This window comes from Spodoptera frugiperda, chromosome 9, assembly GCF_023101765.2.
Source record: "Spodoptera frugiperda isolate SF20-4 chromosome 9, AGI-APGP_CSIRO_Sfru_2.0, whole genome shotgun sequence".
Classification (NCBI taxonomy): domain Eukaryota; kingdom Metazoa; phylum Arthropoda; class Insecta; order Lepidoptera; family Noctuidae; genus Spodoptera; species Spodoptera frugiperda.
Genome location: NC_064220.1, coordinates 5143379 through 5171059, shown reverse-complemented (window position 1 = coordinate 5171059; position 27681 = coordinate 5143379). Strand labels below are relative to the sequence as shown.

The 27681-nt window shown below is 35.8% G+C and overlaps 1 protein-coding gene across 1 annotated transcript in view; it reads left to right on the top strand.

The window, feature by feature from the left end:
• LOC118271214 (protein piccolo) overlaps nucleotides 1–27226 on the top strand; it is a 30741-nt gene extending 3515 nt beyond the window's left edge. The window contains exons 3-8 of the mRNA XM_035587217.2: nucleotides 15647–15868; nucleotides 17514–17617; nucleotides 18117–18320; nucleotides 18430–18512; nucleotides 18600–20578; nucleotides 20760–27226. Coding sequence (XP_035443110.1) covers nucleotides 15670–15868; nucleotides 17514–17617; nucleotides 18117–18320; nucleotides 18430–18512; nucleotides 18600–20578; nucleotides 20760–22636 — 4446 coding nt within the window. The 5' untranslated portion in view covers nucleotides 15647–15669 and the 3' untranslated portion in view covers nucleotides 22637–27226. The remainder of the gene's footprint in view (nucleotides 1–15646; nucleotides 15869–17513; nucleotides 17618–18116; nucleotides 18321–18429; nucleotides 18513–18599; nucleotides 20579–20759) is intronic.
• Nucleotides 27227–27681: the final 455 nt, after the last annotated feature.

Below are 27681 nucleotides of genomic sequence, written 5' to 3'. Positions count from 1 at the left end.
CTCCAACAACCCTTAACTTCCTAACACCCAAAAGGCCGGCAACGTACTTGTAACGCCTCTGGTGTTTCGGGTGTCCATGGGCGGCGGTGATTGCCTACCATCAGGTGATCCGTCTGCTCGTTTACCGGTTAATAACATAAAAAACCTAGTATTTACTGTAACTGTTACTGTTACTGTACTGTACTGTAACCTAGTACTAATCAACTAGTAGTTACTAGATTTTTTTACGCGTTCTCTGGTAAACCTGATGCTTTTAAACTACTGTCTCCAAACTGGCTATGGTTTGATAGACTACAGTCCGACTATTGATGTCGATGTGACTGAGTTGTCGGGCTGTTGATGTTTGACCCATCTGCTTGTTCCTTGCACTATCCGATAAAATAAAAATTCTTCAAAGATTTTATCTTCATACTTTACCTGCACATAATAATAAGGTGCCTGTATGTAGGTCAAACACAGCTTAACTGTTAGAACCAACGTTTGGTTACTTACTACTTCGCCAAGCATCTTACATACTTATGAAGCGATGAACGGGTAAAATATGACTTACCTTAGATTTGAAATTTATTTTTGTAACTTAATAACTCATGCTTTTACGTACACATATGCATGAAGACTACAAGTTATTCAATTTGATCTAAAATATGATCTGAAATATGTAATTAAGAAGTCATTACATTTCGGTCCAAGTCAAAAACTATTTATTGAATAGATGTTATGTATTATTAGTATAGATAAATAATAATACATATTTAACTTAAATTATAGAACATTAACCTACTTAAAGAAAAATTATATATAAAACAAAAAATATTATACCTATGACTAACATATGAATACAAACTAAAATATTTACAACTTTCAATTATCATAAGAAAAAATAATCAGTAATCCATTTTATTTAAATAGATTCACTAGCGATCCGAATCGACATTGCTCGATAATACCCTGAAATTCCAACCTTTCTAATTTTTATCATATTTCACCAAAACGTTGTGTCTACAATAACCGATGCGATACAATCATTTGAGAGTCAAGCACGGACACACATATTAGTGATCCATTTTTATTTATAGTTTAGGGACACCCCTGTTGACCTAATCATCATTATCTATTTCTACTGACCCACATTGATAAAGATTATACAACACTTTTATCAGCATGTACTAAAGGTTTTATTGCACCGTTGATCATATTGTTTGACATGTGCTTAATATGCGATAGTAATATGTATAAAGTATAACCTGAAACCTGTCTGTCCACCCACAAGGTGGATGACCTGATTAAGGTCGCTGGATAGTTAGTAAGAACCTGACACTCCCTCTCGCCACGGGAGAACTCATTGGATGATTTCCCCCCCTTAAAAAAGGGAGTCGCTGGATGCAGGTCGCTTCCAACCGGTCTATTTATTTTGTCATTGGGGGAGTCCTATGTTCAGCAGTTGTGGTTGATAATATGATGATGATCATAACCTGTAAACGTGAATTATATTTTATCATGGTTCAGTTTTCTTATTTCAGTATTTATTTAAATACCGAAACATTTAGTTTTATATTTTATTTTATTTATTTATTTATGTTACTTTTGAAGTTTTGTAATTTAGTTATAAATATTTTGTTATAAATAAATGGAAAAAGAACAAACCACTTTTTCCAGTAGGATAGGATCCAGTCCTTCTACTTCTTTAGAACAATATATTTTTTCACAATTATTGATTTCATTCCCTGCTCTCAAACAATTTTTATTACACGTCAATATAATATCTAAAACACCAACTTTACTCTCGAACTCTAAATTCAATAAGCCATCATAGAAAACGTGACAAGATCAAATTCAAAGTAATGTACTAACAGATGCCAAATTCTCTGTGCATATGATATATGCCGTTGTATATCTAGTGCAAATGAGGAAAGTTGGAGGGTAGACATTCAGTCTGGGAGGAGTGCCAACACTAGACTCTTGAATGGGCCCTTCTCTGCCTCACTTTGATAAATGACTGCACAACCAACAGATAATTATATTTAGCCGAGCCAACGTAATATATTATCTTCACTTAGATAGTTAGATACTAGTCTAATAAATGTGTGCTATTTAAAAAAAAATGTCTATGTTAATATTATAAATGCTTGTACGACATTTAATGATGATTCTTATTTTGTTGAATGACAACATCATTTCAAAATCAAAGTCAAATTATTTATTCGAATTAAACCATAAATAGGTACTTTATAAACTACATCAATTTCGAAATCATTAGGAATTGCACACATTGTTAAAATAACACATTACATCTGACTCTGTTTATGGACTAAAGTCTGAATATACGTTCAAAGTAACTAAAATACATTGGACAAATCGAAATACAACATTTGCGTTGAATACAAACCGAAAATAACTGTGTAGATTTAGCAATAAAGCCTTATTTTAGCCGACCTTGGCTGATTCCTGCAGTTATTCATCGTATGATACGCGATGTCGCCGGCTCGCCACATCGACTGCCACAACAATTTACTTATTCTATATATTATATTGTTTGTGAAATCGAAACTACTTACCTATATTTCAGACATCAATTAAAATCCTTACTGGCGCCCAACGTGGGACTTACATTTAGTGAACTTTGTTTCTACGATTTATATTATACGTTCGTTTTTTCTGTCTTTATCTACACATTAGATAAAGTTCTATGATATCTTAACATGTTATGCCAAAAAATGTCGTTATATTTAAGTAGTCATTAGAGATACTTACTTGTTTTGCTCAAACGCGTCTGTTACGTACGTACTTGGTACCTACGATATTTGACCTTTATGTGCGGAGCGGGGTGAGCGAGCATGACGTCATTATATGATGACAGCCTTCAATGAAAGCATCGGCTGCTAATTATTCTGTCTGTGGACCGACTGCCAAAACAAATGTTGTTCCAATACTCTATAATGTCTCGATTGGAAGTTTTTGTTAGCTCATATCGTTATGCATTTAAATAAACGATGTTGTATACTTGCCTACAATTATTTACATGTTCAGCAAATTGGTTGATGATAACATTTTTTGGTATAACTTTGAAATAGCCGTTCAATCGCCAATTTGCGACGTTGACATTTGGACGATTTGACACCTAACACTACAAGTAAGGGGTTAGTTTAACTGCCACGTCACTAACGCTAAGTAACTTTTAGCTAAGAAATGGTTTAGGGGGAGGTTGGTGAAATCGACCACAGTTTCAGAAAGTATCAACAGCAGTATATAATCAGGTACACCGCAGCCGACTAAGTAGAGGCTCGTAACTCGGCATAGTAATTGGGTCGGCGATCGTTGGGCGGCCGGCCAACCACGCTGCCAGCCCAGATGCGCCAGGAACTCACCCCTTGTAAATATTGTATGTACCGTCAGTACACATATTTATATGCGATAAACTTTGTAATTGGAAGATTGATATTTTCGTATTGTATACTGAACATTAGGAGTTCTTTCGATGATGTTTCGTGTGACTTTCGCACATTTAAGTACCGCTGGTTATCACATAGTACTATGCTACTGCATTAGAACCAGCGGCAGGGTAAACGTATCGTCGAAATTTAAAGAGCCCTAAGATAGACAAGTAGAATAAAACTGATAGTATTATTAGTTACCTGCAATATAATCACCGTAAGAGGCGAATCCAAACGTCAGGCATAAGTACAATACACATATCGAACTGGAGACATCGAAATTGAAATCAATGTCTAGAAGATACAATCATTATTAGAATTTAATATGCAGTTGAAAATAAAAAACAAATTCCTAAATCAAGCGGTATAACAAGTCATAATCCGGAGACAAAAGGCGTGACGTTGGATCAACTAAATCAAAAAGACTGATATTTCACTTAAAATAACTAAGTATTATACAAGTATCAAAACAGAACATTTATTTCAACAGAAATCTCGGTGTACGACAATTTCGACAGACGTCTGGCACACAATTAAATATAATCTACGAACGCGAGATATAATTTCGATTCCCGTCCGAGTTTCGCGGTCTAGTTGCCAAATGCGTTCCAGTTCTCCCCATACTTGGAACTTTGACAATCGCCACTCATACCCACACAACCAAATGACCTATGAAATTGAATTGGTCCGTGATTCGTGATACATTCGCTTTTTGGGTTATATTTTGCTATCTTTATATGAGGCATTAGTACATGTTTAGTATTTTTGGAGATTAGACGTTTTTTATTGTTACAAAAACACATTTTTTTATCAAATTAAAATATATGGGTGTCCGAACATGAATTGATCGATTGTGCATTTTTGTTTGGGAGCCACTACTAATAATTAATTAGAAAAAAAAAAGCTATATTTATGTATAGAGTCCAACGTAAAACGAAAACGTAACATACTAACGCAAACAAGCAAAACTCATTTCTTGAATCACAGCAAAGCACTTAGAAAGTAACTATAAACTTAGGAAATAAATATCATTTTATAACAAACAGGGGCTGTGTACCCCACATCTTTACCTGTAAATAATAACGCTATGCACTAACATAAAAGCCTTTGAATTTTCTTTTGAAGTGTGGAAAATTTTAAAAGCTCAGTGTCAAATGCTAAGGTGCTTCACAAAGCGTCTTTACATCCTTTTATCTACACTTTCAAGATAACGCCAGTCCAGTCTTGCTTTCCTGCATTTTACGATGCAAGTCCTCCCAATTTTGTACTAACTCAAACCTGACTGCTTCACTGCAATGCAAAAAGTTTGAAATCCATTATTTGAAATTGGCGCCCACCGTGGGACTAGCAATTAAGTACAAGAAAACATTACGTTTTTAAATATTATCAGTTTTAAAATGTCTGATATTATTTTTATGTTTCAAAGGTACACTATTTGGCATTAAGTCCGCTATTGTATAAATGTACATAAAATGTAAAATAAATATTCATTAATTGATTGTCAGGTATCTATTTTTATTAACGTAAAAAATTACATAAGTAACATAAAAAAAATAGGTCCAAATAACTATTAACAATAATTATAATTGTAATGTTCCTTTTGTCCCTAATAAACCAAAACCCCTTTATCAATAAGTTAATTGCGTGATAAACTAAAAGAGAAATCTTCGGAATTTTTAATAGTTCTACAATTAAGAAAAGAAATAGTACGTTTCGATTCCATAATGTTTGTTTTTAAATTACGAGTTCTATAAACCCATTTAACGTGTTAAAATAAACGGCTGTTCCTTACAAGACTTATGTAATGGCCATTGAAATAAAAATATGTACGAAACATGCTTAAAATCGTTAAGGCGTCAACAATAAAATAATTAATAATTAGAGAAATATTGTAGTTGTTACGCTTTCCTTATCCACCGACAAATCTATGAGTTAACTTTAAAAATGGTGCGAACATTTCTTTCATAAGTTTGAAATCTTTATTTAACATGCCACATAAATGTATGGTACAGGCTATTTTTTAAAGAAATTTAATAATTGACTGGTTAGGCAACTGGCTGCCGTGCAACGTGTAGCGTTTTCGATTCCCGCACGAAGCAAGTCTTTGTGTGATCCACAAATTGTTGTTTCGAGTCTGGGTGTCATGTGCATGTGAAATTGTATGTTTGTAAACACACCCACGACTCAGGAGACGATAATAGTGTGAGGCAACGTTCCTAAAAAAATGCGTGAATATAAAATTCTGCACTGTCAAGAGAGTCACAAGAGTTGATCCACTTACCAAACATCAATCATATTACCAGAACATTCTATGTTATTCCCTGTATCTGACACAAAACCTTTAACCAACCAAATTGGGCCAAAAGTCAACATTCTAGAAGGAATTTATCAATGAGTTCCAAAACGAATCAAGAATTAGGCCATTTACCACTGGAAAAACGGATCGTTTGACACAGGAACGGAGTATAAACGAATAAAGTTATAACCGAGTTGACTATGAATAAGGCTATCTTGCGGGAGTGTGAGAGAGGCTAATCTTGTCAGCCACTAAACGGATTGAACGTCTTCTAACGCTGCATTCATGTCACTCTGCCCTTGGAGAATTTGTTATACGTCCCAGGAGGGAAACTGTTTCATTTTATGACAAGCCTGCACTTAATTAAAGTCATCCTCGTGTATGTTTCTTTATAAATAGATGACCTAAGTTGTGGGATTGATAGAAGGCTTACTTACTTGTATTTGAGTTTGTTTCAGCATTTCTTCTCAGAGTCGGCTTCATCTAGTTATTTCAAAGATTGACGTGTAAAAGTGTTATCTTATAACCAACTTGCAAAATTAAATATCATTATATTTAAAAATTAAATATCAATATAGTATTAGGAATGTATAGTTGTTCAACTTGGACTTCAAACCCAACATCACTGAACAGTAGGTAACATACTTGCGAAAACTCAATCGATGACGCCGTCATGTAGAAGTCAATCACCCGATAATTTGAAAAAGGCCAAGAAAGTAGGACTCAAGCGTATAGAAGCTCGAATTGTATTCAAACTCAAAGATGGGGAATCTTTTATCACCATGAATTCAATTTATTAACAGGTCGCGTCTCCTATTAGCTGTTACACTTGACAAAATGGAACTCCATTACGTTACAGCATACACATTTCGACGCTGCCGTCATTATTAATTGAATTTACAAAGATCTCATCATCATGTACCATCAACTGGGAAAGTGGTCAAATGGGTAGATTGTTGAGTCGGAAATGTTGTTAGTAATGGGCTTTATCAATAGCATTTTCAGTAGCAACGCGTCTCTGATATAGACTAAAAATGAAGATACGTAATTAATAAATGGTTGTATTTTCTTCATTGATATAATTTGTGAAAGATATAGAGCATATTATAGAAAAGAAAAGATAAAGAAGAACGAAGAATCCAGAACATTTTACTCTAACTAAGAAGAATCCAGACCATTTTTCTGTAACTAAAGTAATATACCGATGAAATTAACAAATAAACACGAACATGCAATATTTTAACTGCCACTGTTCGAAATCTTCGAAACTCGATAACTCGGTTTTGCGCATAGGCAAATAATGTAAAACAAAGTAAAACTGACCTAAATATAGCAAGGTATGGCTTGCATTAACTTAAGCTATTCAGATTTCTGGGCCGGTTCCAAATAGGCGACGCCGAGTGATTTACATGTACTGCAAAACAACTATTTAATGACAATCTACAGTGTCTACTGCACAGACACGATACTAAAGTAAAAACTTTTTGTTGGATATGAAAACAAAACTTAATGTTACTTCGGCACCAAGTCCCAATATACTTCAGACTAATTTTTTTGTGGTAAGGAGAACCAAAAGAAACATTTCAATAGCAGCACATACTTTCGAAATGTTGAGAATATACAGTCTTTACTGTCCTTAAACATGCAACTATCATGACAGCTATAGTACACCAGATTAGATATATGAAAAAAGTAACAAAACCATTTGTTTAAAACACGTGACAATAAATAATGTGGTGTTGTTCCAAAAACGTCACATGTGCAGGTCTTTTGAATGCACTACCGTCCAATGAGGTCGTCGCATTGCGCGTACGGACGCCCTATTGGTCGGCCGGGACAAGCTCAGTTCGTTCAACTTTGAATCTGCAAAACGCTGCAGAAGTTGCCAAGAAAAATCATTTTATTGTTTAGTTTTTGCAACGGCCCAGTATGCATAGCGTTCCCACTAAGTATCGGAATCGAATAAAACCGTCAACGTGTTTTATACTGAGATTTTTGTGAATGTTCCGTACGTTTCGTAGTTTCAAGTCGTTTCGAACGGTTTTTGTTTAATTTTCGGTTTGTAAAGAGACCCATGTTGGGCGCCAATACACATTATCACATGCTAAGTTTACAATCAATTTACGAATGTTATTTCTTATACCGAATGTCATTCAAATAATGTAATTATAATGTTATTATTTGAATGACTGCATATTGTAAAAGATTAATGGCTTGTAAAAATCCAACCATAATAATAAGGTTTACCATCTCAAACCGATTTTCCAGACAATGGGAAAAGACAATATGGCAGAAACATTTTACTATAACTTCCACTTCAGCAAAATTCTTTCAAAAGAACTTTCAAATAATAGTCATATTTATCTAAATCAAAATAACATTTTTCCTTTCCCAAAAACTTCAACTGGTTTCGTGTCAGAACCATATTGAGCTCAAACACATTGTATTCTTTGGAATGAAAATGCTATTTCTGTCTGCAACTGTGTTATATCACTTTAAGGTGTCATCGATATTTTTGTTCAACTGCACTTATATACACTTAGGCTATTCTGTAACTGTCAATTTGAACTTTCGAAGTGAGTTCCATCGCATTCTCGCTCGTCATTGGTCGAGATTATTCTCACAACCAATGACATGAAGGACCGCGACCGAGTTCATTTCGGTCTTTCGAATTGAAAGTTACAGAAAGCCAAGCAGATTTAGTTAGAAGTAATTAGACAAATATTTTAATAAAACTCAGTAATGATATCGGGAACTTTAATTGAAAAGTTAATTGAAATCTAACATCTTCCTAAACTATAGAACAAACAACCTTTTTAAAGCCGGCAACGCACCTGAAACTCCTTTGGTGTAAGGAGTGTCCATGGGTGGCGCTAATCGCTTACCATCATGGTGATCCATCTGCTTGTATGCCTCCTATTCCAAAAAAAAATATTTTACAAAATCCTAAAATATGTGCATGAAACCAATAATATAATTGCAGAAAATGCCAACGGCGTTATGTTCACCAAATACATTTGAACATATGCATGAAGCTTTTAAATAAACAAATAATTTGGCTAAGCATAAAAACTCCTCCTCATCTGCCTGCCCTTACGAATTATCACACGCGTAGTACTCAAAATCTCTATGTTCTAACATCATCCAACCTAACCAAAGAAAAATTAATACTAATTTTGTAGCTCTAGTCTAATATGATATTCAAGCTACATAGCGAAGAACAAGAGGAACACTGGCATCGGTAAAGTTTAAATGACTTTACAGACTACACGTAGGAGATATAAAGTGTGTGTGCAATAAATGCATCCCTATGAAGAACATTTTGCTTTTGGAAGAGATTCTGGGAAAGTAACTCTTTCTACCAAAATTTTTGGACCTAAAGTTTAATTACTTTGTTCTGAAATATCTTTTTATTCTTCTATACTTTGGCAATGCTACCTACTTTACAGTGTGTCTTTTGGTTAAGTACGACAACTTGATGATTTTGTTATACATTTCTGTATGAGCTAAAATATTAGGGAATTTCTATGTTGATTATAATGTAACAACTCCAGAAATTAGGCCCGGCTAATAAAAGAGAGGCATTATACTGTTAGTAATATTCTACCCAATTGATACCTCATAGAATCGTGATAGTTTTGTAGCGCCCTAAATTTCAAAACACATAAAACAAGGGTAGCAAAAAATAGAAGCTTTCTAAAATTAATAGGTAGAGAATGAAACACGACCTAAAGTATTCCTTACTCGGCCGTTAAGAAAATGGAAGACTATTTTCCATATTATTCAAATGGACACGTTGTAACAGTATCAGATTCCGTTCATATTTCATGGTGGATGTCTGCAGCACGCGGCTTCAGCTGCAAGTAGGTCGCGCGGCCGTCGACCCGCCCCACCGAACGATGCACACAAACGAGGTTTTAATTTAACATTTTAATATTTGTATCTCCTACTGTTTTCTGTGCGCCTGGTATCTTGCGGATCTTATACGTATAGAAACTTGGGTTGGTTTTGTTGGAAAGTAGTTCGAATATTACAAAGGTTTTACTTTTCATGGATAAATAGAAATGTTTTAACACCATTCAAGAAGTATTTTAACTTTATTATTAGAACTTATAACGGGATATTTACCATGTTTATTTATTTTATCGAGTTTCCGATATTTCGGCACTGTTGCAAGCGCCATGTTCACGGATTAACTCATTATTATATATTATATATTTTAACTTGTCCTCGTTTCAATCTTTATTTATTTCTGTTACTAGGTTTACGGTCATGTCGGTCATCTATCCCATTTTGTTATTGTGCTGTCAGATTTGATCCTTAAAGTAATCTCTGTTATATTAGCTACACCTACATTGTTATCAGTAAAAATGTAGTTATGCTATCAGCATAGCAATCGTCAATCTGTCCTTGAATTGTCAGTTAATTTAAAATTACTAATCGAACATATATTATTGTTTTAAAAGTGTATCTGGTTCAAAAGACGTGTTATATTCAATAGTGGAGTTATAAAAAAAGAAATCTAACATTTACTTAATAATAAATGAACTTTTTTGTGATTTTGAGGTGACCATATGTATATATTAAGTAAATTAATATTAAGTGGACCAAAAAGTGGTATATAAAATTTTAAAAAAACTAGAAACGACCTCAAAACAAGACTAGTATCATTATGAACTACAAATTTCGTATACGATAGATTTAGGCATAGGCGATGAAACCTCGGACTCATTTTGTACAATAACTAGTGAATACGTTAGCGGCAGCTCATTTCTGTCGATCGATTACCCAGTATAGGTATAAACCATTCATTACAGTGAAATGACAAAGCATTCGGCTTAGTGAAGGTAATTTGTATGGAGACAACAGCTTTTGTGTATTTAACGGCATGCAAGTTTTGTACAGTAAATTACTTTTATTACTGATAGCTTCCTACCTTAATGTTTTTAGTGTTTAGGTTCAATATTTTCTTTACCCTTAATGAAAATTGCTATTTATATCGTTCTCAGTAGAAAATGTCGATAAGTATTTTGTTTCGAATCACTAAAAGTAAGCCCAAAAGAACGTGATTAAAGTGATGTGATGCAGAAGTTTTCTTTGGTCCATAGATAATTAGATATCTAGTAAGTATTTTCTTGAACATTATTATTATTGAACATGCTAAACAGATTAAAAGAACATGTTGTTAAAAATACTTAAATAGCAGACCTACGTCGAAAATATGTACCACAGAAAAAACTAAACTAAAATACCATTTTAAAATCACAATGGTCAAACGAGCTGTCAATCGATTCGTACACAAAGCTGCAAACTGCAACAGGAATCAATAAATGCCTTTTGAAGACTAATCCGTTTCGAATGATGTTGATGGAAATACGAGAGGCACAATTTTTATAGCAAATACAAAAATGGAAAGGCACAAATAGTTATCAGATAGACAGCTCGCAGCGCAATGCGACCCACACTAATGCTCAGCTCTGGAGGGAACAACATAACATGTTGTATTTATTGTATCAATAGAAGTTATTTAACTATTTTTTAGAACTACAATTGGTGTACTAAGAACTGAATTCCAAGTTCCTTGGTCGTTCCTTATTCTAATTCTAGAGAGTGCGATTTGTGGCCAATTTTTCTTGCATATCCACTTTTTCAGGCACTTCAATGTAATAGGTATAATATTAATATCTGACTGATAAATAAGCAGATAAAAACATAACGAAATGTTATCGCACATTCACTATTCACCACCAAATAAATAGTTTAAAAGAAGCCCTTAGGTACTTACCAACATGTCAAAAGAAGAACAAAGTTATTCTATGGACATGGAACAAAAATCTTCAAAGCCTCTCCATAACGTTTTGAATTTCAAATGGTAAGAACGCGTACTGCCGTACATGGTATCGGTGCATTCAGTCGGCCACCCCGGGCTTGGGTTGAAGGTTTCCCGGCGACCCGGTTTATGTCCCAGATGCGTTGCTAGGCAACCGGCACGCGCCCTCCCCGGCTATTCGATTACTTTATAAACGTGCTATCATACAAAACTATGTTAAATTAGTCCTTGGAGACTGATGTTTATTAAATAGATTTGTATACCAGCTATGTTGTTGTTTACGTACGAGGAATTTGATTGATGTGATAAAATGGAGTGTATTGGTAGGAATATTACAGTTTCTACAATACAAACAGATCTAATAGGGAAGCAAAGCAAAAAAGTACATTTTATTTATAGGTAGTGTATAATATTAGAAAGGGTCCTTTTAAGAATTCGTTTGCTAAGTAGGTCACACTGTAAGTAGATACGAGACCTCTTCCAAGGATTGGGGAAGGCGAGAGACATTGCCCAATTTTTTTAATCGATAGCGTTTTGAAAAAAATGACTAGATTATGTTTATAAATAGGTAAACCAGAGTAAGTCGTTGTTTTCTCAATGAAATATTATTTATTTTCGAAATTATAGACTGATAATACGAATAAAAATTGAAGTTTGACACGTTGGTCTTTCTTCAAAAGAACTTGTTTTACAAAACGTAGTTTGTAGTATTTTTCTTCTCCGATGGCTTTAAAGATAGTAATTAAAAACGCTTTTCGATGATATTTCAAACACTTATACGAATACGTGTGGACGACTTTAAGTAAATCCGTACTAACTTTGAATATTAGCATGTAGTTTCTTAAACTGTCCCCATGGTTTATATCATAATATTATGACTTAAGAAATCATCTTTAGATATCTTGCATGACTGCACGGTTGGTGCGGTGGCTGGGCAACTGGCTGCCACGCAACGGGTAGCGGGTTCGATTCCCGCATGGAGCAACTCTTTGTGTGATCCACAAATTGTTGTTTCAGGTCTGGGTGTCATGTGTATGTGAACTTGTATGTTTGTAAACGCACCCACGATACAGGAGCAAATCCTAGTGTGGGGGCAACGTTTTGTAAGAAAAAAAAAAAAATAAATAAAAATATCACAAAATAAAAATTTCAACGAAGCCACGACTTCCCCGTGTATCCTATAAATAGCTGTCCTTACAAAAGGACGCCACAGTTAAGGGCGGCTAAGAGCCCGAACATTTAGCTGATTCAAAAACTTTGTTAATAAAATGTTTGGGCAAGCACCCGTGGCACATGCGTCACATATTTTATTTGATTCTTTGTTTACTAACGACCAGATCTGATGTTACAGCCAATAAAATAAATATAACATTCGGCAGTAATATGGATTTGGTTGGACGATACTTTTGGTGCTATAGGAAATGGGAACAAAGTTTGCCCCCTGCTTTCAATTGTTGTAAATGGTTTTGTTTCTTTATAAAGCTGCGTAGGTCGTTTAACTAGTCACTCTTGAGCTATTTGCAACTAATTACGTGGTTATTTTGTTCCCATAGGAGAGTGTAACAGCTGGTAAAAAACAAATATTCTGTAAGCACACTGCTATTCTCACTCTACTTTTTTGCCCTCAAGCAAAAACAGATATGGTGATTTATTAAGAAATACATTCAAGTTCCAGAACTACCCATTTTAAATAACAGTTTTAAAATAGAATGTAAGAAATCGAAACATCTGCATTCTGTAATAACAATTTAAACAGCAGCTAGCTACATCGTATACACTAAATTGCCTTTGGGAAATTCTCGTGGAATTCGCTACCAGTGTTGAGCGCAAAAAGTGGGGGCGTTCAATTTAGGGGAACTCGGAAGTAGCATAGTCACGTCTGCGAACCGTTGCGATTTATGGGGTTAAAAGCTGATAGGTGCTGGGGCGAGTCCATGAAACGAGCGAACAGGGCTGCCTAGAGAATAATTGCACAAATTAAAACTATAGAACCTTACTGTTAAGTGTTTATAAACTCATTAGCGCCTAAAGGTTGCTATATTTGACTTACATAAAAAAAAATCACAACATATGAGGCTCAAAAGCCTTACTTTTCACATAATGTCGTATAAAGCAAACGTTTTTCGCATTAAAGATCTCGTAGAGGGGCAGCCCTGTCCCGGGATAAGGGGGTACGGCCCGGGTCAGCGGGTCACGCTACACGTGATAAACACAATTAAACATAGCTTTTGTTAATACATAATGGCAATGTAATTAACTCCGCCTGATCAGTTACAACAACAAAGGGAGAACAGAGGAACTATACGATTGAAATACATTCAATGAATTGAACGACAATTTATGTATTGTGATTTTATTGTTTCCCAATTTCCAAAACTCTTTTGTAAAATGTACCCACATGAGAACATGTTTATTTATTATTGTTATGTTATAAAGCAGAGTTCAAATTATTTTAGAAAATTGTAGATTCTTTTAAAATATTAGACACGTATTTTTTATTTATACGTAGAAATTACCTATGCGTGCGCCCACTCCTAAACTTTGATTTGTTTTATATAAGCATTGTTATCTTAAATGCCAAGTTAAAAAAATTGCTGTTTAATAAATAAAAAAATACGTGTCTAACATATGTTCATTATCTAAATGAAGGACTAAATAGATTTTTAATATTCATACCCCATCATCCCTATTGTATGGTTTATCTATACCAAAATGTACCATGATTTCTTTTTTGTACGATACATATTTTCAAACGAGGTACAATTATTTAAATAACCAAGTTCAACATAAAACTTCCATGCGAAAGACAGCAGCTACTGCGTCAGTATGACGTCTACGTTGTATGGCTACGACAAATTATGTCATTATTTCTATAAAAAGGTGCATGCGAAGTCTCTGCTAGAATTATCGATCAGTGCCTTTGCAACGCTAATATTGATTTCATTAAAAAATCATAAGCAAATGACGACAGTTACCAGAAACCCACGCGAACTGTGCCGTTTAAATTTAGAAGTTCAATCGATTGGATGTTTTGTTAGCGTCACAGATAAAAAATGCATGTGTAACGTCATGTCATGGCTTCGTATTTAGTGTTTGACGTTTTAAAAATGATATTGACGTCAGTGTGGTCATTGAACTGAAACACTGCACATAGACAATTTATCCTGGAATTTTCCTAAACGATATGGTACTGACCTAAGTTAACTGGTTAATTCTTAATTTAAACCTTTTTTAACACCTGAAGCTAATTCAGTTTATTTTGATAATTGTGTGTCCCTGTGATTCTGTAATACCCCTGTAGAATTGACGAGGTTATAGATAACCTCGTCTCTTATACAATGTGATAGGGGTGAGACTTCTAACCCGTTAAGGCTGAGTTCTACATCTAATTTTATCGACAAAAGTCGGGGGTCGAAGGGGTCGAATCCCCTCCCTTAAAAGTTATGGCTATTTTAATATTTTTTTAACTTTTTTGATATCAAAGGTTGTATGCGTCGTAGAAACAAAAAAGGGTAACGACAAACGGTAGCTAATAACCTTGGCTAACTAATTCATTACTCTTTTATGTTTAATAATATTTTGGTGAGAAAAAAAAATCATTATTGAATTATTTTTACTGAAAAATCGCAATTTTTCAATATTTTCAGTTGGGGTTTCAACCTCCCATATATTATATTTTTTGTCGATAAAATTAGATGTAGTACTCAGCCTTAACGGGTTAGAAGTCCCACCCCTATCACACTGTATAAAAAATAACATAATATCGTCTTGTCGTCAGCATATATTTTATCCTTATTCTTTAAGGTGTAGTCAGAAACTAAAGGGTTTTTGCTACGCTACTATCGGAAGCAGATTATAATAATTATTGTAAACGACAATATTGAGATGAAATGACGGACGAATGAAATTTTAATTATGCCTGTTTGATGCAATAGTCCTTTTAATTGAAACATACCTGTACAATCGACAGCCATGAAGATAACGACTACAAACAAATGAAAGAATTTAGAACTTCATGACAGTGTTCATGAACTTTACCTTAAACACACTGGTGACCAAAAATAAAGATTTATTTTAAAAATTTTGCAGCACAGTGCAATGGCGGTGCGGTGATGGCGGATGGGGGCGCGGGCGCGGTGGCTGAGGGGGCGGGCGAGTCCGCGGCACGGGGCGCTGCGCTGGAGCGGGCGTACGTGCACGACGTCTACGAGCAAGCAGGAGATGACGGAGACGAGAGCTCGCGAGCGCCCGCGCCTGGCGTGCAGGCCTTCCTCTCTGAACTAGAACCCGGCAGCCTCGTTTGTGATGTCGGTGAGTACATTATTTAATGAAATATGTGGGTAACGAACAAACGAGTCACCTGATGGTAAGCGATCAACGCCGCCCTTAGACACCCGCAACACCAAAGGAGTCACCAGGTGCGTTGCCGGCCTTTTAAAAAGGAGTACACATTCAAGAATCTTTTCTTGAAGGTTTGAAGGTCGTATCGGTTCGGAAATATTATTTACCTTACCGAGTATATTTGTATCACCATATGCACTCGTCTGGGACTACACATTTGATAGAAACTGAGCATCAGCTCTCTTATAAATTTGGCTTTTTTAAACTACGTATTCCAAATCGATTACCAAGCGTAAAAATTTCGACACACCGTAATCTCCTTCTCATCTTGACTGGACTACTCACTAGAAGAAATTATATAGAGTTGGTAGTGATACATATTTGTCATTCTTAATTACAGATGTCCTTTAAATAGTCTAATACGAAAATACCAATATAACTACCAGTAGGTATACTGAAACGGTAAATTCCAGTATTCGCCTAGCTTTTCAAGGAAATACATCCGAAATTCTCTCAAGACGTTGTGCAACAAGCAATGTAAAATATTTTATAAATCTGTGAAATGGGATCAGCTTCGTCTGTCACATTACTTTGATCCCAGCGAAGCATTCCGATAGAATTCTACAACCTAATAATTTCTGGAATACTTGCATATTCGCAGTGACGCCCACCCGTTCACGGGAGCGAAATGCAGTTACTGCTGACTTTCTTTATCGTTGTCTTATTTTGCAGAAGAATTCTAGATATCTAAAGAAGAGTGTGTACCTAGTAACTATTCACAAATTTTAAAACTACCAGTTGAACGTACCAGAACAGAATTAAGATTTAGGTTTCCATTATAACAATATGGCATATATTTCTTAGGTACATAAACCATTGCAACATAATTTTTGCTACAACTACCAATGATTTTCAAAAAGGGACTAAACTAGAAGAAAAAATCAATAAAGAAAAGAAAAAAAAATAGACCGACCAAAATTATACCCTCCAACGCATTAGGGTACCTATATCAGTCGTTAAGTTTAATAATTAATTAATTGATATGTTTTGTAAACTGAAAATATTACTGATATATAAAAATATACTTCAATAAAGTAACTGCTACACCCACGTTTCCCGTAGGTGTGTTCTAAAGGAACAGATCTATGCAAGTGTTATTTTAACCTTTAAAAAATACATCAACAAATTCCTAAAACATTTGCTGGAGATTAATGAACGTATTTAATGAAACCCACGCAGGACATTACAACGTCATATTACATGCCCTTTAAATAACAACAAAGGAATTATCTTAGAACATTATATATAGAATGATGACTTACCATAATTGGTACTAACTATTGCACAAGAATCAAGACACGATATTACATGACGATTATTCGATTCGATTTCAGCCATGATCGTTCCTCTAGGCCTCCTTGCCCTCCTCTCTGTTTAAAGCTTTACTTAGCTTTACATGACGATTATACTTAATGAAAATGTTAGAATCAAATACGGTAATAAATATTTTGCCTAGTCCACGGATCTGATCGAATTCGACCAGCGAAGCAAGATGCTTATGATAATATTCCAAATATGTTAAGACACTAAAATAGAATGTTCTTTTTGTCTCCAGGATGTGGAAACGGCAAATACCTAAGCGTAAATCCGTCCGTGTACACTGTAGGAGGGGACCGGTGTACCCGACTCACTACGCAAGCGCGACATCACAACAATGAGGTCAGTCACCGCTAAATCATTTTGTTCACCCATTTTCGAGTTTTATGATTGAAATCATCTGTTGATGTTGATGATCTTTGTTGGATAGTATGTTTATTTATAGTCAAAGACCATCTTTGAGTCACTCTTAGAACTATGTCTACGTCTTCGTTCTAACAATTGCAGAGTAACAATTTCTATTGAATTTTATGTGTGACTTTCACTTACTTCCGACAAATAGAAGATTAAAAATAACTTGAATTTAGATGATTTATTCAGATGTTAAATTGTATTTCTGCATCCTATAAACACACACGTGTTTTCCACTTTTCCGAATTTTTTTTTTATGAATGGCTCAAATTAAGCCAACCAATAAAGGACCATGCCTTTCTTATGAATGTTGTACTGGATTACAATAAAACCACCATGCCTTTACTATGAATGTTGTACTAAATTCCAGTGGTAGGTTTATCGCTCGAACCAGCAATCAGCTTCAGTACAGAACTTATTAACTTCTCAGGTGGTTGCGTGCGACAACTTGTGCCTACCGTTCCGCGATGAGTCTTTCGATGCGGTCCTATCCATCGCCGTCGTTCACCACTTCGCCACGGTGGAGAGGCGAGCGATGGCGTTACGGGAGCTGGCTAGAGTCACCCGGATAGGTGGAAGATTACTTCTCACTGTCTGGGCTATGGAACATGAGGGACGCAACTTCCATTCACAGGTATGTGGACATAAACAGTAATCTAATTAATTTTGCCCTTTTTGAGTTAACTGTCGATATTTACCATATTTTCTAGAAATGGAAATTAAAAATTCTTTTTTTCTTTTAGGATGTGTTGATCCCTTGGCACCGACCAGTGACGCTGTGCCCGCCAACACCAGCACCAAGATTCCTGTCTGTTGACAATGAACAGTAAGTTTTCTCATTCAATGTACCAAATACAAACGTCATAAGCATTCTACAAAGTAACCAATTTCTAAAATATTTTTCTTTTTACAGTCACGCTGAGCCATGGAAAAGTCGGGATGGTTCTCCAGGATCATCATCACTTTCCTCACCCAACGAGACGTGCTACTCATTCGTGAGAAGGGCACTGCAACGATTGGCGGGACGGAGATCGTTCCTGCCATCATGGAGTATCGGAGCCAGGGTACCACAGCGACCTTGCCTACGCCCCGAACCACCCGCAGCTGACCTACCTATTGAGCTACGACGCCTGGACGAAGCACTCCCTCCGAGATTAATTGCACAAAACTCGGACGCGTCAACGATAAAGTCACGAAGTTTGACAGACATCGCTGATATAGAGAGGCGAGCGCTAGTCCGATCTAGGTCCAGCTTACCTAGTTTGGGTGGCGAGGAAACCGAACCACCACCAGCAGCAGTTCCAGTGCCAGAGATCAATGAACCTCGGAAGAAACCTCGACTTGTAAAACAAAAGAAGTCGATAAATGAAGACGATGCCGAGGAAGATCTCGATAAACCTACCGACATGAAAAGTATGGTAGAAGAAATGCCTAACTTTAAAATACATACGCCTAGGTTACAATCTAGCAAAAAACCAGGCGTATTCAAACAAACTTCCCTCAACGAGGAATTGATGTCAGTTGAACGGTTAAGAGAAAAGGAAAGGTTGAGGAAAAATATCCAGAAACAGGCCTCACTGAACGAAGAGTACCTTTATCGGAGACCCGGAGTTTTAGACTCCATCCGGGACTCAATATTTTCCACATCCGCGACCACTGGCAAAAAATTCCAGTCACTGAAAAACGGCCTCACTAGCAAATTCAAAACGTCTACAACGAATATAGATAAGGTTACTGTGTTTGTAAGAATGCTCCAGGGTTGGAAAAATCACGGACCTGCACCAGAAGTTCCTACGCCAAGCGACAATAATACTGGAAGTGACAAAACTTACCCTGAACGAAGACATTCCAAAGAAGATGGGTCTGATTCATCTAAAGACAGCAGTCTTCAAAGCGACACGAGTGTAGATTCTGAAGATAGTTTTGCGTCAGTAATCTACGTTCCGAAAGCAGATGGATCAGGCGATCCATTATCTCCCACACCATTATCGCCTGGACCCACTTCACCAAGACTAAAAGTATCTTCGGTTCCCACGTCACCTCGAATGAAAAGCTCTCCAGGCTTGCCATCACCTAGAATCAAACAAGCTTTTCCTTTGATAAGACCACCGGCCTCGCCAAATTCAGTACAGGCACCCACCACAGTGAACAAAATTCTAGTAGCTCAATACAGTTTAAAGAACTACTCAACAACTACCTCTGTGGCAACAGTTCCATTGAAGCCACAGTCTAAAAGTCAGCCTAATTCTCCACCTAAGTCGGAATCCGATGATACTACAATAACAAAACCTGAGCCTCTACCCATCTTAAGCAATAACACCTCCATTGATGTCTTTGAAGAAATAGATCCCATACCTCCTATTAAGGAAGAAGAGGAAACTCCAACTAGCGACGTGACTAAAGAGTTACTCGCAGAAATAAACAAAGACATCGAAGAAATACACAAACTGACAGCCGAGACCAACAAATTCCAACCACGAGTAGTATTACAAGATGTCAAACCCTATCCGAAAATTACATTGCAAACTGTCGCAGAATTACCGGAAATACCACAATATAGGCCGAAAGAAACAAACAAATCAAGCACCGACACCTTAGACTCAAGATCAGCAGATCGTAAGCGAAAAGAAAGGATACGACAGATCAAAGAAATGCTGAATAAGGGAATGCCATCCGGTAGTATAAGCAGAAGACCTCCGTTCCCAATAGTTCGAGGATCTAGAAACGCAGAGCCAATAGTAAAAAGCCGGCCCACGCTCATGTCTCTCGAACTATTCAACCCAGCAACAGATGACATGGATAGCGACTCCAGCGGCGTTTCTTCTCCCGATTCTGTAGACAGCGTCATAAGTGTGGTACCTGAAGAACTAAAGAAAACTGCTTTAGAAAAAGGTACGTAACAAGCATGAAAACTTAAACACACTCTAAAACTTTACGAGTACGTATAGTTATCGTAATTATACAAGCACCAAAACAGGTTCGATTCCTGCGCGTTTTTCAAATATACAACAAAAGATTGTATGGTATTGTTTGTTAACGAAATTATGCTAAAATTCCATTTTAATTGTTTCAGATTTACCAAACCCTACACCTGAAGTAAAAGAAGACCCATCATCTGAGAAACTTCCTCTACCACCAACTTTGGGCCCGCAGAGTCTTATTGAAGCTGCAGCCGAAGTCGCTCACTCTTTGGATGAAACTTGCGAAACTGTAATTCAAAGCAGCCCAAGATCAAAGAGAAGGCATTTGGAAAAGCTCGAAAGTGCTGAAGCAATGGCGATTGTACAGGGGGCTTCCAGTAGCAGCAGCAGTAGTAACTGGAGTTTAAATAAATTATCGCCTGGAGATTTAAGGATATTGGAATCCAGATCCCAATCCCATACAAGCTCAAGTGGAAGCTCTTCCAGCCTGGAACGACTTTCTCCAGGAAGAAGATCTAAAGATCGCTCTCCAAAACTAGGCAGCACCAGTAATTCCACTTGGAGCTTGAATAGGCTATCACCAAACAGACCAGAGGGCCGATCCTTAGATGAAAACCTTGGTAAAACGCATAGAAGTCCGACTAGATTACCATACGATTCCATCTCAATATCGAGCACAGATTCTGACAAATCAATATCCAAGTCAGAAAGCTTTAATAGAATACAAGCTAATGAGCCCCTTGTAACCTGCAAATCTGACATGATTGCTACTGAGGAAGAATGGCCAGATCAACAAGACCGCAGTCAACACTTAACCGAATTTGCAGAAAAGTTAAGTGAGAAATTATTGCAAGAAATAGATCAATATTCAAAACGAATAAATGAAGAAGATTTTGATCTGCCCAGTAGCAGCAGCAGTGAAAAGAGTATCTCACTGAGATTAAAGAGAGAGGAAGAAGATCGTAACACTCAAAAAATTTTAGATGAATTATCGGACAGTCTGCAACACCTAGAAGATCCGTACATTCATAAAATAAGCACAGAAATGCAGGGCCTCAATAAATTAAGTGCAGAACTACAGGAAAGAAACAAATACATTGCTTCCTTAAATGAGGTTCAAGAAACTGACATCAGTAAACTTTTCCCTAAATGCATCTCTAAGACCAAAAGCAAGAAGAGATCCAAAGACGTCGACCCCATCATCAACAAATATAGGGAATTAAAGAAGTCAATGAAGGTTTCGAGTGAAGAGGACATTTACCTCAATAATTGTGCCAACGTCCAATACACAAAACCAGTATTGACTGATAAACTGCCGGACATTGACGCTAAAAACCCAGATGACGATAGCGCAATATCGTCAAGTAACGGCAATCCCGAAATAACGATCGACTCGGGAGCCTCATACGATACGAGTCAATCTCTAGAGACCGGATACTCTTTGGAATCCGAAATTAGTGTTGACTCGTTATGCACCAGCACCGACAAGAGATCATCTCTGAAAGTCGGTCAATCGACGGATTCAAGTGACTTGGACAAGATGGAGATAAGTCCTGAATCCGTAACATCTCGCTCGAGTGCCAGTACAGCTCCATTGAAGTCTGGTTTCTCGATAGAGTCCAGCGACACATCGGCAGGAAGTGACTGGAGTCGGCGTGACAAAACTGGCAGCACAGCATCCCTCGGCTGCGCCAGTCTTGCGTCCCTACCTTCATACAGCGAATGCTCCAAAGACAGGAAACTGTTGGAGACTCGCTCGTCGTCAGAAGACACGGCTCCAGTTCCTGCTATGCCACCTCCTCGTGCCTTCCCGCACGCACCGCTATTGCCCTCCTTGAGCGATGGGTCGGACAGCCTGCCATCAGAAGGAGGAGCGGTCACCTACCATCGCTACTACCACGTCTTTAAGCGTGGAGAACTAGACCAGCTGATCGAGAAGTACGTGGAAAGTCTCCACGTGGTGTCTTCGTACTACGATCAGGCGAGCTGGTGTGTTATAGCTGAGAAAGTGCAAGTGTGGACCATTTAATGGACCTATAGTGTACGTACTCTTTGACTATTGGCTGATACAAGGTTTCGTTGCTGGTATATTTAGGGGCTGATGATAATTATTATTCTGGTTCAAGTTCTATAATCTTATGAAATAGTGAACATTATGACCATTAAAATAATAAACATAGGACACTAAAAAGTGCAGTGTTTACATACAATCAAGTGACCTTCATAACAAACTCGTAAGTGAGTGTTAAGGACATTTACATGTGTAATGCAATTCTTATAACAAGTGTGTAAACTCTATGCGAAATGCCAAAAGCAAAGCTTTTGTTTTTTAATAATATATTCTAGTCACTCTATAAAAGTTTACTAGTTGTTATTTCTAATATAATCTTAATAATTTTGTTGCCCTTCGCGCGACGTGGGTTAACGGGAGTCATAAATGTACAGGTGGCAGTTACATTACTCGCACGCCATCTATGTGGGCTGCGAGTAATGTACCGATGTCGCGCTGTCATTGGCTCTGCGTTAAAGCTGCGTTTGGCACAACGGGCATTAGTATTCGATGCGATAATAGAATTCGCATGAATGAAAACTAAGAGCTTTAAATAGTGAAAATTAAATATAATATATACTTCAGTGGCTCAATATTATATAAGCTATTCATAGCTTATTTACTCTGACATTCGTGTATACCTACAGAAATTGTAACATTATTCTCACATAGATGTAATGCATTAGACCATACTCCAAGACCAAAATAATTAGGTACAATGAAAATATTCAGATTAATTATTGTAATCGTTCTATGACAATAACAGAGCTGTAGCAATGACGTCATGCAAGTATTGTTTATCATTCCCTATTACATCACGCATTTATTCCCACTAATATTTCGGTTTTGGATTATGGTACAACTTTTTTTATTTGAATATTGTCGTGTAATAATCCGGTGTTATAAATTAAATGTTATGTTTCTTTACAGTATTGATTGTAGTGAGCTGGCCTCTCATACAAATTGTATAATTCCTGGAAGGGTCCACGGTACTATCTCGCCACCTGACATAGCAGCGTTTGTACATTTCATACTAAATTTGGACCATTTAGTAAAGTTAGAGGTTTTAGACGTGGTAGCGGCATTATGAAAGTACCCCTTGTCTACTAAAAATACTTCAAAGTACAAATACATGTTATTTGTTCAATACTCACTAAATAAGTGTTTTTTGAAAGACTACGTATCCAAAACTTTTACTTTAGTGCCATGTAAAAATATTTTTACCGCCAAACACAGCTTACATCTATTCCCGCAGGAACGACAGCATGCCTTTTCTTACATTCCATATTACGATTTTATTATTTTTCAAAATAAACTATTTTACGCATATTGTATGTTAACATCAGAAATAGCCCAGTCAATTTGATACTTTAACCTGTCAATTTTCAACGAGTTTAGGAAAAGGTACTACTTACATTGCAGCCAAATCAAGACACATTTTTTTGTGGTGGAGGAAGTATTATTATCAGATATTGATTGAAGTAAAATAAAATAAACACCTATGGAGCCTTTAAACTTTCCCAAAATAGTATAGAGGGTAAACATGTTTAAAGATGACAACATTGTTTATAGAAAGTGACGACAAAAATAGCGCTTACCAATCTAGATGGTTAACTCCCTCTAACATAAGAACTCGAAGAAAATTTTCAAGTGTTTCGATGTCATTTTGACTGGACTAATTTGTGAAACCACTCAAAGAAGGGGGTAATAGGGTCTTCTTTGTGACACTTCACATAAATCAAATACATAATTCCAGCTTTAAGCATATCTCAGTTTGGTTACTTCCATTCTTACTTTAAACCGTCTTTCCTTTTGAATCGAATAATAATCTTCCTTTTAATAATTATTATTATAAGTGAAAATAACGAATTTTAAATTTCATTTTATCAACGTATTAGTTAATAAGTACTTACATAGATAAGTTGATAAATATACCGTGCAGCTACAAATCATTTTTATCTTATAACTTGATATAGTATAACCTGCATTTTTAGTTTAAACGTCCGATCAGAAAAGAATAGAAAAGGGTCATAGAAATGAGTCTCTTTTAAATTGAATGCGAAAAAAATCCCGAGCATTTTTCCAAGAAATAAAATTAAAAAATAGACTTGTTTGTATGAGCATAAAAAGAACAATGGCCGCCCTATAATTTGTACAAAGCCTACAAACGAATCGAGAACGGCAGCGTTGCTTAAACAGCAACAAAAACTATGGAGAGTATTCGGTATTGAACTGTAAATAATCGCTAAGTATATAAAGCTACTAGAAATTAATTATGTTATCAAAAAATCAGTGAGATTAAAATTAATATTATAGATTTAGTAAATATGAAACGATCAACACACGGCTGAGTATTTAATATTTTCAATAAACATACGAATCTCAGACACGACTAACTTGGGAAAATATTAAATGTGCAGAGAGTGCATGATAGTCGCATTGTCTTATAGAATTGTATCTATTAGTTAAATACTGGACTGTAGCGGTTAGGAGATGATATACCAATATATATACATATTGCACAACCGATACCGTACCTATTATTTAACGACTTTATGTACTTAAGTCTTCATTATAAGCCAGTGCCTGTCGAAGTCACGTGCTTGCAGTTTAGTGAAATGAATATTGAATGAAAAATACATAATATATTCACATTAAATAACTAGTACAATAACAAAGCCAAAGCATTGTATCGTATTGGTCTCTCAATTGACATATATGTCCGAATACTCAAACGCTACTTAATTTTAAGACGCTCTCAAAACTAGTTCTGTCCCTATCAATTCTTTATAAAATGACAGAGATAGCACGATATTTAAGTACAACTTAAAATTAAGTAGCATTTCAGTATTCGGGCGTTATTCTCCAAAAGATATAAAATATTTTGTAAATATTGTAATACGCGGTGAACGACTCCATTCAGACCAATTTACTAAACTGTAAATGTCGATAAACAGATAACAAAACCAAGCACATAACATATAAATACTTATTCGAATATAAAACTATAATAAAAAAAAAAACATTTTTATATTACTTACTTGTGTAAAATAATTTCGAGCATTAAGTCTGTCCGATGGACGTTAAATTGATTTTATTCCAAGTTGTGAAGTTTTTGAAGCATATCAGTGCTGTTTAAGTGTTTAAGGGAATGTACTAACTAATTGTTTTTGTAATTTAAATTGCTTGATATAATTATTTGGTGAATATTGCAGGGTGTCGCTGTCACAAAGTTGGGATGTCTTATTTTAAAGTTGCACGTAGACAAATAGAATTATACGTAGGTACTCTATTCTCCATGTGACCAAAATGACGCCGAACAAATATAACGTGTATTTGTTATTTTACGAAATCCTTCAGTACCCTTAGTACAATTTCGCTTCACTTTTAAAGTAAGCGAAACGAGAGTGCATTCGGTGCTCTGATTGGTTGATTTATTCGAACCGGCCAATCAGAGCGCCGAACGCGGTCTCATTTCGATTACTTCAAACGTAAAGTTAACTCGTACTAAGGGTACAGTTAATGTTACGGAGTAATCAATTACAATAATCTGCATATAAAGTAACTTTGGATAGTAAGTGAATGTCCCTCTTCCTTTTCATTCCTTATATTCCGATTTTAACTTGTGTACATACATATTCATATAAATATATTTCATATTGGCTTAATCTGTGATATATAATAGAAATTGGCACAAACCCGCATGATTTGAAAATTATTTAAATCGAGGAGTAGGTACACTTAAATAATAAGAGGATTCTGCTATTCTATTATCATTTGACCGTGTTATTTGTGATATTAATTTTATGACCGATATGATATTTGGTAGAGAAACGTTTGTCTGATTTTTATTATTGGCTACAAATACATGAGTATTTATGATACAAAATAAACAACGCATATTGTTAATGTTTACATAAAGTATATGGATAGCACATAGAATATTTATATTTTTATGTAACGATGTCTACTTATTAAGAAATTTGGTGTCGGCTGTTTAGTGATATTTCAACCTCTATTTGTTACATCCAGTCATACTAAATAATTTATCAGTGCTTATTGTCAATTTTAAGCCCAAACAAGTCAACAATTACGTTCGTATTTCATCAAGGGTTTTTTTATTATTCTATTGAACTATCCTAAACAGCGTTGCAATGTTGTCTCAATAAGTAGATATCGTGTTAAATGTTTTTCGTTTATATTATCATACCTAACCTCGCTACACTACGCTGCACTCGTAAATAATTACCAATAGTATAATGCTCATATGCTGATATCTTCATATCAATCATGTGAATTGGAGTTTCGAAGTAAACTGGACCTTATATTCATAATGTTTTAAGGTTGTTTGTTGGACGGTGTAACTCAACTAATTTCATAGTCAGGAGCAGCATTGGACCTAATATGAATGAGAATTTTAATTGACTCTATATCCATAAGATCGCTCTATTGCAACATCAAAGAAAGACAAGTTAACAATAAGTACAATTTCGGATTTGTAATTACCTAGAAAAGGATAAGATTTGAATTGAACAACGAAAAACCGAACCTTTAAAAACTTCGATAGGTCATGCGTGCGCGCGCTTTTTTGGAAATTTTTCCTATGTTTTGTATTTGCAATAAAACTAATGAATATACAAAAAAAGTTTCTTTGGGAAAGTTGTTTGTAATCATGAGTATAATAACGTGGTTAAATATCGTTCACTAATTACCAGTCGCCCTATACGATATAAAAATACAGTTTATTTCGAAACTCCAATGCAACTACCTAGCCAGTTAAGTCCCAGTTTTTAATACAAATCATATACTGTTCGCCTTCTTACGAGTACGAGCGGTGTAATATAATTATGTAAAATGAAAAATACAGTAATACATTGTAAGCTTGTCGTACTGTATCTATACATTATACTAGGTGACAACCTTCACAATAAAATGAAGACTTCAATATTTACTTTGTTTTATTTCACCTTTTAAATAAAGCTTTAGTCTATTAATAAAAAATAAGTCATTTTCCCTCCTTTTTT